The sequence below is a fragment of the Eptatretus burgeri genome, chromosome 1 (assembly GCF_056783735.1).
Source record: "Eptatretus burgeri isolate ZD-2024b chromosome 1, Ebu_testis_v1, whole genome shotgun sequence".
In the NCBI taxonomy this organism is placed as follows: domain Eukaryota; kingdom Metazoa; phylum Chordata; class Myxini; order Myxiniformes; family Myxinidae; genus Eptatretus; species Eptatretus burgeri.
In genome coordinates, this window is record NC_140961.1 from 141541534 (window position 1) to 141557058 (window position 15525).

Below are 15525 nucleotides of genomic sequence, written 5' to 3' on the forward strand. Positions count from 1 at the left end.
TGGCCAAATTCTTTGCTTGGGGGTAAGCTGTATAGTTACCTTGCAATAGAACACCGTGCTGGGATGTGGATGTGACATCGGCAAGATTGGACATTTGACCTTAATCGGTACCCTCATCAGATATGCCAGATTTCCTTAATATGATGGATTTCCTTTTCTTTGCTTTTTTTGCTTCCAAAAATTAATATCGATAGTCGACATGTATAATGTATATGGTCATTTATTTTTCTAAAAAAAATTTTTATGCCTCCGGAAGTTGCCGGAGGAAATTATGTTTTTGGGTTGTTCATCTGTCCGTCCGTGATAGATTTTTGTTTCCGCAATAACTTGAGAACGGCTGAAGGGATCCAGGTCAAAGTTAGTACAAGTATGCATAATGATGCAAAGATTAACTCATTCGATTTTGGAGTCGAGAGGTCAAAGGTCAGAGGTCATGTGAGGTAAAAAAATTCTGTTACCGTGCTAACTAGTGAACCAGTGATGGGATTTTGACCAAACTTGATATAGGTATGTAGAATGATGTAAAGATGAACTGATTCGATTTTGGCATCAAGAGGTCAGAGGTGCGTGCGTGTCGAAGAAGAAGATAATTAATTTAGGATCATTTATTAACACAATTGGTTATTTTAATGATTTAATGAACAAATAATATGTAATGATATAAGAATACCCTCTTGCTTCGAAGAACAGGATGTGAGGGAAGGGTTGGGGAGTTGAGGACTTGGAGTGGAGGGGTTGATTTGATGAAGTAACTATTCTTTGCATAATATTGTTAGTTACATTTACATGACGTGGAATTTCCACGGTTGCCTGCTAGTTCCGAATCATGTGCTCGGTTCTGTTGCCTACTGCATTAACACGCACATCAAATGACGGGGAGTTGCACTTTGCGTCAGGTACACAGGAGTCTTTTCCAGCACGCTGCAGTCCATACGGAAGAAGTGCCATCTGGACGATCACTGTGCGTCAGAGCACTTCCAGGAGGACTGGACCGCCTTTCAGAATGCCATCCGGTACGTGCCAAATACACTACATTCCGCACAACATCGTGTTTGAAAGAATCCACGATGATTTAAATTTATCTATAGCTCTAAGAGGTGTGTGTCTGTCTGTGTGTCGACACTTTTCTCAGAGAAGGCCAAACGGATCATCGTCAAACTGTCAGGTTCATCAGTGTGTGCTGCGGAGTGTTTTAGGCAAGAAACAATTTTTTAATTAATTTTTTTAAATAGCTCTTTCATACCTAATATTAAAAGATAACCGACTGCATTCGTTAGTGGGTAAAGGGAAGTGTTTTCGGCCCCCTACAAAAGCAAAAAAAAAAAAAAAAAATCAAACTTGGATTTATTCAAAATGCCAACAGGATTAGAGCAGCACCAGGCAACACAGGGTACCCCTGCTAGTTGCGTATAAATTAGACGATAATTTATTTATTTTTTTCACCAAATTTTCTGTAATCTTCAGTTTATTCACAGGAGTCCTGACGTATCATTAATAATTGCACTTTTTATAAATCTATTCAAAGTGAACTTTGTCATTTACACAAGTAAATGAGTATTGTACTGTTCTTGAGGTCACTTGTTGTTGCCAGGTCATGTCGCTGTAAATCCATCCTGGGCCATGCCATTGAGCGTACGATGAAATTGAATTGAGATCTATTCTTTTGGAAGGTTGATTGTGAAACAAGAGTGTAATTATTAAAATAAACATAATTATTCTGTCTGCTTGTTTGATCTCCAACGTCACTTCACAGGGTGTGGACCTGATGCCATGCATTTTGATTCGGTTGAGATCAATTGTTCAGTCATCACATGTTTAATGGGAAAGAAGGTACTCTATTGAAAATTTGACAATACCGTACTTTGTCATGAGACCATGAATTTGTCCATTACTATCTGTTGATGCCTTCATAACATCAAAATTACTGATTTATAAAACTAAGAGCACATTTGTTACCTCCGCCACCAAAGGTGAAGGAGGTTATGTTTTCACCCCTTTATGTCTTGTTTGTTTGTTTGTCTGTTTGTCCTCCTGTGTAGAGGATGTCTCAAAAAGTTGTCGACGGATTCGGATGAAATTTTGTGGACAGGTTGGGTGTGTGACGAGGACAAACTGATTCGATTTGGGTGAAGATCCGGATCTGACTACAATAATTTTTAAAGTGATTTTTCACCTTTGAGAGATAGGGCGAAAAACGACATATCACATGATATTTAAAAAATGTATTGGGCCCAATATGTTCTCGTGGATCAGGCATTACGTGGTGGAAGCATACACTCCACCTCGTGCCCTTCTTGTTATGACTTGTGTCACCCTATCGAAGATTATCGATATTTGAGATGTTTCTTGATGTAACCAGTCATTTACATATTACATATAAATGAAAGACCGGGTGGCGTGATGGTTAGAGCATTCGCTCCGGGGCTGGTAGATTGTTGCTTTAAACACCGACCGAGTCATTACCAAAGACTTTAACAATAGTACGTGCTTCTTCCTTGCTTGATGTTCAGCAATTAAAAGGAAAGAGTGCAGACAATCCCCAGAGGTTGGCGTCCATAGGGATGAGGGAATTTCTCCTTCGGAAATTCCCCACTGAGTGTGGAGAAAGGCGGCCCATTGTTGTGATGGCACTGGTACTCGGAGTGACATGACGACACTTCCCCCAACCTCATTGGCTGGCTGTCTCGTCTAACAGTCCTGTGTTGTGTCTCATGTATTTGTCTGTGTGCCCATGTGTGTGGTAGCTTCACAATGAGCCTGAGATCCTTTATTGAAAACAAGCAGGGGTACCTAGCGTCGCCCGGTGCTATCCTAATCCTGTTGGCATTTTGAAGAATTTTTTTGTGAGGACCTAAAACACTTCCTTATACCCACTGAGGAATGGGGTCTGGGATCATATAATATTACTTTCACCCCAAAAAAGTCGTTGGCACGAAAGAGCGATTATTTAAAAAAGAAATTTCTTTTTTTTTTTTCTTCAAAATTATACATATTTTTGCCGAAAACATTCCCTGACAATCACTGATGAACCTCTGAAAGTTTGATGAAGATCGGTTCAGCCATCTCTGAGAAATCTGGTCACACGCAGACACACACGCACACACACACACGCAGACACGCAGACACGCAGACACACACAGACACACAGACACACACACACGCAGACGCAGACACACACACGCAGACACACAGACACACAGACACACACACAGACACACACACATACACACGCAGACATAGACACACACGCAGACACACACACACACACACACACGCAGACGCAGACACACACGCAGACACACAGACACACAGACACACAGACACACACATAGACACACACACGCAGACATAGACACACACGCAGACACACACATAGACACACACACACACACACACGCAGACACACAGACACACAGACACACACACACATGCAGACGCAGACACACACACGCAGACACACAGACACAGACACAGACACACACACACACACACACACACGCAGACATAGACACACACGCAGACACACACATAGACACACACACACACGCAGACACGCAGACACACACATAGACACACACACACACGCAGACACACACATGCAGACACACAGACACACACACGCAGACATAGACACACACACACACACACGCAGACACACACGCAGACACAGACACACGCACACGCAGACACACACACGCAGACACACACGCAGACACACACACGCAGACACACACACGCAGACACACACACGCAGACACACACACGCAGACACACACACGCAGACACACACACGCAGACACACACACGCAGACACACACACGCAGACACACACACGCAGACACACACACGCAGACACACACACGCAGACACACACACGCAGACACACACACGCAGACACACACACGCAGACACACACACGCAGACACACACACGCAGACACACACACGCAGACACACACACGCAGGCACACGCACGCAGACGCACGCACGCAGACACGCACACGCAGACGCACACACGCAGACACACACACACACACACACACGCAGACTCTCACACGCACACACACACGCAGACTCTCACACGCACACGCAGACTCACACACCCACAGACTCTCACACGCACACACACACGCAGACTCTCACACGCAGACACACACACGCAGACGCAGACACGCAGACGCACACACGCAGACACACACACACGCAGACACAGACACGCAGACACAGACACGCAGACACAGACACGCAGACACGCAGACACACACACGCAGACACAGACACAGACACGCAGACACAGACACAGACACAGACACGCAGACACAGACACAGACACGCAGACACAGACACAGACACGCAGGCACAGACACAGACACGCAGGCACAGACACACACACGCAGGCACAGACACACACGCAGGCACAGACACACACACGCAGACACAGACACACACACGCAGACACAGACACACACACGCAGACACAGACACACACACGCAGACACAGACACACACACGCAGACACAGACACACACACGCAGCCACAGACCCAGACACACACACGCAGACACAGACACACCCACGCAGACACAGACACACACACGCAGACACAGACACACACACGCACACGCAGACACAGACACACACACGCAACACACAGACACACACACGCAGACACAGACACACACTCACACATGCAGACACAGACACACATACACACACATGCAGACACAGACACAGACACATACACACACACACGCAGACACAGACACAGACACATACACACACACACGCAGACACAGACACACACACACACGCAGACACAGACACACACACGCAGACACAGACACACACACACGCAGACACACACACACACACACACACACACACACACACACACAGACACACACAGAAACATACACACCCACGCAGACACACACACACACACACACACACACACACACGCAGACACACACACACACACACACACGCACACGCAGACACACACACACGCACACGCAGACACACACACACACACACGCAGACACACACACACACACGCACACACACACACACACACACACACACACACAGACACACATGCTTCTCTTATCGTATAGTTGGAATGAAAGTTTAAATGTTTTGATTCCCCCAACCACCTTCTGCCCTTTCTCTTTTCTCCTCCCAACCACCATTCCCCTTTTACTCCCTTCTTCCTCGACTCGGTCGCCCCTTTCCTGTTTTTTTGACATTCTCTGCTTCATTGAAACGTTCTTTTTTCTTGATTTACTAATCTAGACCTTTCCTCCACCCTCCTTTCCTCCCCCATTGACCGCATCATTTTTACAAAGCACATCCTATCGATACTGTGTTTGCATAATGAGCTATTCTTACTAGGGTGATAAAAACGTGTGGAGAGCTTCTGAGGCAGTGCGGAGATTTTGAACAACAACTTGCGAGCAGGTGAGAATGTTTTGCCATTTTCGAGGCTCTTGCTGCAGAACCGTATGAATGCTTGTGCTTTGCCAAATTTGGTGTCATTTGTGCCTTTGAAATACCGAACTCAAATACGATGTCAAGGAAGCTTAGCATGAGGTGGGGAAGGGTGAGCTGGTGCGACGTTTTTGAACGTGAGAAATATTATTGCTTTTTGAGTTGTGGAAAATGTTTAAAATTTCTCTGAGCAAGAACTCTTTATTTTCGGTCGGCGATGGAATCTTGCCTTGTTGCAGGATACTAGCAACGAGTGCGAAGTACTTAGCTGACAGCTACAGCCCAAGCAGCCTCGTGGGATTGGTCCAGGGCAGCACCGTGGAGAGGCGTGGGGGCATCAGGAACCCATGGCTCGAGTACAATTACCTGCTTAAAGGCAATCCAGCCAAGCATGCCGCTCTCTTGGAGATGCTGTACACACTCAAGGTGAGAACCGTTCGGAAACAGAATTTCTGGTTATTCCGTTGGGTTAAGGTATATGTTAAGGATGTTATTTCCTTGTATTGCGATGGACTTCGTGTGCTAAAGACTGGAAGTTGCAGGTATTGCTGGTACACATTACCTGACCAAAGCCTGTAAAGTAGTGTTACGTACTCACGGGGGTTGACTTCTGCACCATGAATATCCGGAGAGCAGGAGAGGACCATCACCTGCATGAGATGGTACATATTCCTAATTGGGTGAAGCAGAGGTTTGTTTAATTGATTAATCGATCGAGCTTCCCGGGATCTGTGGCATCCATGCTGAACTTCTCAAGGCTGGTGGAAATGCTGCACTCGTGTCGTTGCATGCAGTTTTGTGCTCTGTCGGGAACACAGGTATCATTCCAACTGATTGGAAGAGGGGCCTTGTTGTTCCTCTCTGGAAAGGGAAGGGTGATCGCCAAGACTTCAACATCTACCGAGTGGTGACGCTGCTCTCAGTGCCGGGCAAGGTCTTTGCTCGGATAATTCTTGATAGGGTTCGCCACCATCTGCTTGAGCACCAGCCTCCAGAGCAGTCAGGCTTTACACCAAAGAGGTCAACGATTAACCGTATCTTTGCTCTTCGTGTCCTCACCGAACGCAGACGAGAGTTTCGGCAGGGGCTGCTTGCAGCCTATGTTGATCTCTGTAAAGCGTTCGATTCAGTGAATAGGGATGTCCTCTAGAGGATTCTTGGTCTTCGTGGGGTGCCACCAAAACTGATCGATCTGATGTCTGAACTCTACTCTGGTACTGAGAGTGCTGTGAGATGTAGTGGTACCATCTCTGACTTATTTCCAGTTGTTACTGGAGTTCGTCAGGAGTGTGTACTTGCCCCCACACTTTTCAGCACTTGTATGGACTGGATTTTAGGGAGAATGTCGGAGAGATCAAGCTGCGGTGCATCGTTTGGGAATGTCAAGATCTCGGACCTTGATTTGCAGATGATGCAGTCATCTTTGCGGAGACTTTAGATATCCTTTTGGGAGTCCTCGAGGGGCTGAATGAGGAGTCGGAGCCGCTGGGATTACGGGTTTCTTGGGTCAAAACTAAGATCCAGGCTTTCGGTGACATCTTGGATGCTGCTGTCCTGTCTGTGTCTGTTTGTGGTGAGGATGTTGAGGTTGTGGAGAGATTCACTTACCTTGGCAGTGATATTCATGTCTTTGCTGGCTGCGAGTCAGAGGTCAATAGACGTCTGGGTCGGGCCTGGGGTGTCATGGATTCACTGGATCATGGGGTGTGGCGCTGCCAGTACCGGTGCGGGAGGACGAAAGTCTGAGTCTTCAGGTCCTTGGTACTTCCAGTCTTGCTCTATGGATGCGAGACTTGGACTCTGACCAAGGATCTGAGACGGAGACTTAATTCCTTTGGTACCAGGTCTCTTCGGAGAATCCTTGGCTATCGCTGGTCGGATTTTGTGTCCAACGAGCGGTTGCTGAGAGAGACTCGGATGAGATTTGTTACCTGCATAGTCCGTGAGTGTCAGTTGCGGCTGTATGGACATGTGGCTCGTTTTCCTGACGCTGATCCTGCTCACCAGATTCTCTCGGGGATGGGGGGAGTCTCGTGAGTGGAGGAGGCCAGTGGGCCGACCACGTGCCTCGTGGTTGCAGCAGGTTGACCATCATCTCAAGGAGATGGGGATGGGTCTGGCATCTGCCTGGGGGATGGCCAGACGGAGGCCCCTGGAGTACCGGCGGAAAATGGACGCAGCGACGCGCTGTTCTGGCACATGCTCCCATACCTGACCTGATCTAGCTTCAATTTGCCAAAGGTGTAAACCTATTTCCCCCCCCCCCCCCCCCAAGACGCTCTTCTTGTGATATACTCGAGATCAGACAATACATTGCTGAAAACTCTATTGTCCGTCTTTGTGCACGAGGATTTGGGGATGTAAACAAAGTGCCTCCATAAGGGCACGAAGCTTCAACGAAGTGCTGATTTCACATGCATGGTGACGGTTAACTAAAGGGTGAAGGATTCTACCCACAAGCAGCGAAAACGTGAGGCATGGAGCACGATTTATTATTTATTTTTTAAAAGTCTTGAGTTGTTGCATCTCAATTCTGAATTTTGAGCACCAGTCTTAAGTGCAGTTAACGGAATTGCGTTCAGTTCCAATACAAGCTGAAGCATTCTATTTATTGGTCCGCGTGCTCCATGTTTGCGAACCAGTCTCGCATCACGAAGAGCTGACACAAACACAAAGCTGCCATTGTTGTCACATACAATTTTTCTGTTTGTCTCTCTGTCCATTCCCTTATATTTACTGACAGTGGGACCACAGTTGGACACAACAGGAAAGAGGAGAGAAAACATAGTAACCTGTAAATAATAGGGTTGATGGGGGTAGAAAATATTGTCGGTAGCGGTGGAGGATGACACGAGATGGTAGTGCATGACGCCTTGCTTTTGAAGCTCCAGTCTAGCGGGATGAGTGAACCGAGTGGGGTTAAACATTTTTGGGATGCCGGTTTCAGAAACAGGAGTTATGCATTTGAAATATACCTATTTATTACACGGGTAATAAATTGTTTTTAATTGTACACGTTTCACTTGCATAATTATTGGCTTTCTTGGACCATATTCGCAAGGTAGGCTGTTCTTTCATGGCTGGCAGGACTTGAAAGAACAAGTTACAAGATGGAATTTATAATTGTCTCAGGCTGCAAAATAATTGGTTGTTGATCGAGTCCTCGGAAGAATTAAGATCCAAACGGCGTCACTATTACCAGAGGAGGGGTGGTGGTCGTATGGCAGCTTAGCTGCTGGGGTAGCTATCATTTCTTGAAGCGTGACTGTGTCACTGATGAAGTGCCCCTCCACCAGTGCACACACTGGAACTGGTACTCATTTCGCCGACCTCAGAAGGAGGACATGCTGAGTCAGCCCCCTGGTGTATTAATTCAGCGGCTGATGGAGTTTGAACTCAGGACCCTAGGATCCCAAGCCACCACCATAACCACTGAGCCAACACCAGGCTTCGAGGAGGGGTGAGGGGAGATGAATAAATCAAATGATGTTCGTCTTTCCCAAAAACATTTTGGGGCCCAGCCATCCCACAACGTGCCATGACGAAATCATATCCACAAATATATTCTCTGCTCGGACCAGATGGTGTGCGCCAGCCTTACCTCTCCACCGCTTGGCTTTCTTGGTTGACAAAAGAAGAGCATTTTTTCACTTAATTTTTGAGGCATTTGCATTTATTTTATTGTGGAGATTTGTCATCATATTTATTTGGCACCATGTTGGGATGTCGCGATCTTTCGCTTACGGTAATTGTTTTGAGCGGAAGATCATCATTTCATATTCCCAATCGGGACATTCTCGTCCGAGAGATCACCGTCGTTTGACAATTTTTCCTGCGGCTTGCGAGCCCGTAACATTGATGTACCCATCAGGAGAAAGGCGCAGGCAGTAGCAACATTTTGGCGGAAAGCCGGACAGCCCTTGCTCGTTTGAACCAGCAGTCTCACCAGCTGGCTTTTGACGTAGTTTTCTTGTGGATTCAGCAGCAACTCAAACTTGTGCCGCACATGGAGGTGAGTCGGTCATTGTTAAAATGCTTGGCTGCAAAGTTTCTTTCTCATTAACGTTTTGGACAGTGATTAGTTTCGGCTTTTACCTGTTGTTTGATAAAGCATTCTACATACGGTTGTGTTTTTTTTTTTTTAATCCTGGGAGTTGTCTTCAACTTTGAATGTCAATGCTGGAAAATTATTTTTATTTTATATTTTTTGCTTTTCCATCCATAATCGCTGCAATAATTTTCACTATATATCACAGGCTAGTTGCACAAAGCTGTTTTGTTTTTTTTTTTGTTTTTATGCCCCGCACGGGATGTGAAAAGCGGGGTTAAGCAATTGGTTCACTGCTGTTTGTCTCTCTACCTATCTGTCTTTCTGGCGAGAAACTTCAGTTTATGATCGAGCAACAACTTAATTTGAATTGAATGTTATACTGTCGGACCCTGCTATATTCACAAGGAATACGTTTCTGAAAAATGCCGCGAATGTCAGAGTCCGTTTATGTCGCGGCATTGTTTTTGTTTTTTTATCTTTTATTTTTTACATGGCCTCGGCTCGTGGAAGAGCGATCACACAGAACAGATCAGGACACGACATAAAGGGAACAGCAAGAGAAAAGGGAAACGCCAACAGCAAGGTGGAGGGAGAAAGTAGACCGAGACTGACAAACAAGGGATGCAGGTGTAATGATGAGGGTGAAGGGAGAACACGAAGGGTGGACAATATGGATACATGACCAAAATTGTGTTTGACCAGTTTGTGATTTTGTCAAGGTCTGAAAAGAGGGAGGAGGCTGCTGCCTGTTTGTCAGAAGGATGAGAGACGTCACGGCAGAGAGTGGATTCATCAGCAAAGAGATGAAGAGTATTTTCCGGAGAGGCAGAGAGATCATTGATGAAGATTGTGAATAACATTGGGCCAAGAAAACTGCCTTGGGGTACTCCAGTCTTGACAGTGAGATGAGATGAAAGGGTTCCGTTGAGAGCCCCACATTGTCTACGAGAGTGGAGGAAGTAAGTCATCCAAGAGTGGAGTTGGCCTTGGATTCCATTGGCAGACAGTTTGGAGAGCAAGGCAGGATGCCAGACTGTATCAAAAGCTCGAGATATGTCCAGAGAGAAGGCCCTGATCTCATGTCTGATATTGAGGGCCTCCATCATTGCTGGGAGAGTGGAAGCAGCACGTCCAAGGTAGAGTGACCAGGTCTGAATCCGAATTGATGTTCTGAGACGAGGCTTTTGGAGAAAAGGAATGATTTTATGTCAACTGCGATTATGGATTCCATGATCTTGTTGATGATTGGAAGTACAGGAAGCTAACTGGGTTGTAGTTAAGGGGATCCGTTTTTATTTAATTAAGTGATGTTGGCTGATTTACGATTTCCCAGCTGGATGTAGGAAACAGGTCGATCATGATGGAAATAGAACAACAAAAAAAAAGTAAATATGTAATGCGAACATGCGAATTTCGAAGCAGGTTACACATGATGACTCGCGAATAGCGGGGTCCAACGGTATTTTGAATATGAATCGGAAAACGAACCTGTAGTTTAGCAGTACTTTGGCTCTGAATTTGTCCTGATCACTCATGTGTAGGGAGGAGCGAGTTAATTTTTTTCCTGTCTGGCAGTCAAACCAAATTGAAAATAATTCCAAACAGGAATTTACCGTTTTTAAGGATGTCATAAAGGACACAAACTACATGTACGAATAACTAATGTAACGTGTTAAATAAGGTGGTGTAAAAGACGCTGCATCAACAGTGGTAAACTTCTGAATTTCGTTTTTTCTGCAACCTTGAAAATCTTTATTTTATTTCAAATTACGTAATTAGTCGAACGCTGGAGAACACAAATTGCCTCGTTAGCACTTTCAAATCTCTTCCATTTTGCAGTGCTTGTACAAAATATTCCAGCATTTTACATCGTTGTGACCAATCAAATTTGCCGCTCCTAGACCCCGCCCATGTCCTTGAGTCTCGCTCGATTATAGTGTTCGGTCAGGTGTTCTATGAACTCTACTTGTTGTTTATTTCTTCTTATTCATTACACTTCCCCTTTTTTATTTGGTGATATATTTGTATTTCCAAAACTTCTATTTTTTATTTATTTATTTAACAATTGCATTGCGAAGCATGATTTTATTATTTCTTTATTTTTGCACAGGTATGGAGGGAGGCTGGAGGTTCAGAGATGCTGACAGATGAGCTACCAAACTTTGGGCTTTCCCCTTTGGAATATGTCACCAATGTAAGTAAAATGATTATTTCCAAGTTTGTAATGTTCATACATTTATATCCCAGGTCGAGTTGGACCACAGTCTTCTTTTATTTATTTTTCACAGTCGAGTCGATGCTCATTGAAGCTACAAAACGACTGAATAAAAATGTCACAAACACCGCAAGAAGGCACCAGGAAACGTGTGGAAATTGGACATTTGTTTAACAGGTTCGAAAAGAAAGAGGTCAGACTAAGGATTAGGGTTAGCAAGAACACACGACGTGGGAATGAAAGATGAGATTAAATGGTATTGAACTGCAACCTTAAAGAGCATGACTGAACAGATGCAGGGATGTTACTCAGTTGATTTAGGAAAAGATGAACAAAGGTGTGCAGCTGAGCAGTGAGCCTGTACGTTGTAAGGTTGAAAATAAGAGGTTGGCCTGTTTTGCATTCCCATCTGAGCCCATGGCTTTTGCTGGGATCCTAGTTTCAAATCCCTCGACTTATCAGTTTTCATACGAGGGCATGTTTGAAAAGCAGTGCCTCCGATTCTTTTTCTCCAAAACAGGTAAAGATATTGAAATGAAACAAATCGTTGTTCACACATTCGTTCTTCCTGCTACTGTGTGTGAAGTTTCATGATTCTGACACTAGATGTCTCAGTGCTATGTTGGTGAAGATGGCAGAGGGCAGCACGGCGTTCTCAGTGCTGTGAAGCGTGAAACGCTGGTGATTAGAGAGGGGATGATTGACTGGAGATGACAGGAAATGAGAGTTTGGTGCACAATTAAGATCCTGCGTAAGAGTACCGGTCAATGGAGTACCTCCACAAAGGATCACCAGCTCTGACTTGGCTCCGTCAGATTTTCATTTCTTCCTTAAGCTAACGGAAAACCTTTGTGGAGAACATTTTTTTTCCCGACAATGATGTCAAGGCAGTTGTGAAGTTTGCAGGATGCACCGGTCTATCGTGATGGCATCATGAAACTACTTGAACATTAGCAGAAATGTGTGGACCGTAGTGGTGATTATATTGAGAAAGAAATATTGTTGTTTATGGGGTAGATGGAGGAATTTCATCGGAAAGATAGGATTGTAGAGAGTAGCTTGGTCCGTGGACATGGAGGAGACATCTCAATGTAAATCAAGTAGGGAAACTGTGAGCTTAAGTGTTATATGCCACCACACGAGGGGTGGTGGGTGCTGTGTGAATTAGGTAGGGTTTAAGGATAAGTTCTCCCAGTATATGATTTCCCCCTGTGACCTTTTCCTATGTTTTTGCTTTTCAAGACCGGCAATAAAAAGGGATCACGTCCTTAAAACAACAACCGAGCTGCACGTCCAAGCAGGCAGAAAGCCCCACCTCCAGGAAGACAGCGAGAAAACCATTCCCCTGGAGTGGATGATGAATGAGCGTGACGTCGGTAAGAGGAAGACAAGCGCGCCTCTGGAGGAGAACGGGGAAACCTCCCATTGCAGAAGTAGAGAAAAAGGTCGTGCTGTTTTGTGGCGAGCGGACCAAATATGGCAGTGAATCTGTGGTCAGAACATGACCAGAGAAGAGACAGAAGTGAGTGAGGCAGAATCGGTGAAGACGGGTGGGTTGAGACAGGATCGGTGTTCTGGAAGGAGAACAAGGAGGATGCAGTTGTGGGAGGACGCGGTCGAGTAATGGGGTCTCTCTGGCTGGCTACGTCTGGACACGACAAAATACAGCAACGTGATTCTCGTGTCGTGCTGTGAATTTGGCCACATGACGGAGCAGTCATGAACTATTGGGCTGCATCGTGTGAGACTTGCCTCGAAGCCTCGTGTTGAGCCATTCTGGGTGAGCGAGCCCGGCATTCTTCAGAGGAGCGGTGTCGACCGCCTCAATCATGAGGAGGAACTTTCATGATGGCTTGTGGGCTCTCTTGACAAAAGGACCATCCACACGAATTGCGTCTCGCAACGAGAGCTGCTTGGCGCCATTTTTGGCGTGGTTTCCCACCATGCAGGACGATGCGGTTCGACCCCAAAGCTCATAAAAGATTACTTTTGGACCCAAAGCTAAGTGCCAGAATAAAGGGGGGATTTTTCTTTGTTTTATTCTGTCCCCTTGTCTGTATTTAAGCCTGTGTGGAGGCACCTCAAAGTTCGATTTAGGTTACCTCGCGTCTTGCTTTATTTCCATTATAACTGTTTGATTTTCTCTTTACTAGATCATTATTTATTTAATTTGCTGGTGTCCGTGTATCTGTTGTGGGTTCGAGTACAACCCGTGTGCCTTCGTCCTTTGCCGCACTTTTCTTCCCGTGCTCGCCATAATCCCCGAGAATCTCAGCTGTAAACCTCCAAGGGTGAAAAGTTTGGCTATCCGTCCAGGTCGGGACAAAACCCCCTGGACACGACAATATGCGCCATGGTGGAATAAACATTGGTGTTGGTACTTGTCTTTGTTTCATTCAAATATATTTTCCTATTTTGGGGAAAAACAATGTGAGGCATTACTTTTCAGCATAACCTCATATAAATGTCCTTGTAATTCACCAAAAATCCCATTGAATTCTCCTAATGTCATGGTCTGGCACATGATTTATGTACAAGCTTGAGATCACTGAGAAAAAAAAGTGGTTGTGTGAGATTGTTGGAAGAATGTGTTGGCCTGGAAGAGCTTGCAGCTCATGTGGGGTTGAATTGGTAGGAGTATAAGAATAGACAAGGTGTTTATACAAAACGACGAGGCTATTGACCTGCTTTTGGTGAGATGAGAAAAGGTATTTTGGGGGGTTTTTTGCATACATTGTCGAGGCTCGTCTAGAGCCAACACACAACGCACACCAAGGGGGGGCAGGAGACAGAGGGGCGGGAGAAGGAAGGACAAAACAGTGGGGAACAGACGGTCCTTTCGGAGAGACAAAGTGAGAGTGTGAGATTTGTCAGGATTGAAAGACATGTTCCATGTGTTGGCCAGCTTGTGATTTTAACCAGATCTGCAAAGAGCGAAGAAGCTGCTGCTTGCCGGTCTGAGGGATGACATGGTAATGGCAGAGGGCGGAGTCATCAGCAAAGAGATAAAGAGGATTTTCCAGAGAGTTGGAGAGATCATTGATGAAAACCAGAAAAAGAACAGGGCCCAGAACGCTACCTTGAGGAACTCCAGCCTGGACAGAAAGAAGAGGGGATGAGAGAACTCCATTTAGGGCCACACGTTAACTGCGACAGGAGAGGAAGTCTGTGAGACATGAGTGGAGATGGCCTTGAATACCATGGGAAGAGTTTTGTGAACAGGGCAGGGTGCGAGACCGTGTTGAAAGCATGCGAGATGTCGAGGGATACGGCTCTGATTTCATGTCCGGCATTGAGTACCTCCATCCATTGTATGGAGAGCAGAAGCAGCATATCCAGGGTAGATTGACCTGGTCCGAAACCAAATTGATGATCGGAAATCAAGTCATTGGAGAAGAGGAAGGATTTAATGTCTGAAGTGATGATGGATTCCATAACCTTGCTGATGATTGGGAGAAGGCTGATTGGTCTGTAGGTGCAGGGATCTGTTTTAGCACATTTTTTTATGCGGAGCAGTCATGTTTGCTGGTTTCCAAATAGATGGCAGATTACTTTGAGCAAATGAGAGAGTGAATAGAACAGAGAGAGGGGGAGCAAGAACAGAGGAGCAGGTTTTTAGGTTGCTGTGAAGAACCTGTTTATCACCTGGTGTTGGCTTAATGGAAAGGGTGGTGGGATTGGGATCCTAAGGTCCTTAATTCACATCCTGCCTCGCCATTGAATTAATACCAGGTGGGCTGACACAGCCTGTCATCCTTCTGAGGTCGGCAAAA

The 15525-nt window shown here is 45.6% G+C and overlaps 1 protein-coding gene across 4 annotated transcripts in view; it reads left to right on the top strand.

Moving 5' to 3' along the window:
• The window catches only part of COG7 (component of oligomeric golgi complex 7), a 106128-nt gene that overhangs the window by 57554 nt on the left and 33049 nt on the right, over positions 1–15525 (top strand). For all 4 annotated transcript variants that reach the window (XM_085845698.1, XM_085845708.1, XM_085845714.1 and 1 more), the window contains exons 11-15: positions 897–1013; positions 5391–5456; positions 5726–5912; positions 9358–9498; positions 11648–11731. In XM_085845698.1, coding sequence (XP_085701824.1) covers positions 897–1013; positions 5391–5456; positions 5726–5912; positions 9358–9498; positions 11648–11731 — 595 coding nt within the window. The remainder of the gene's footprint in view (positions 1–896; positions 1014–5390; positions 5457–5725; positions 5913–9357; positions 9499–11647; positions 11732–15525) is intronic.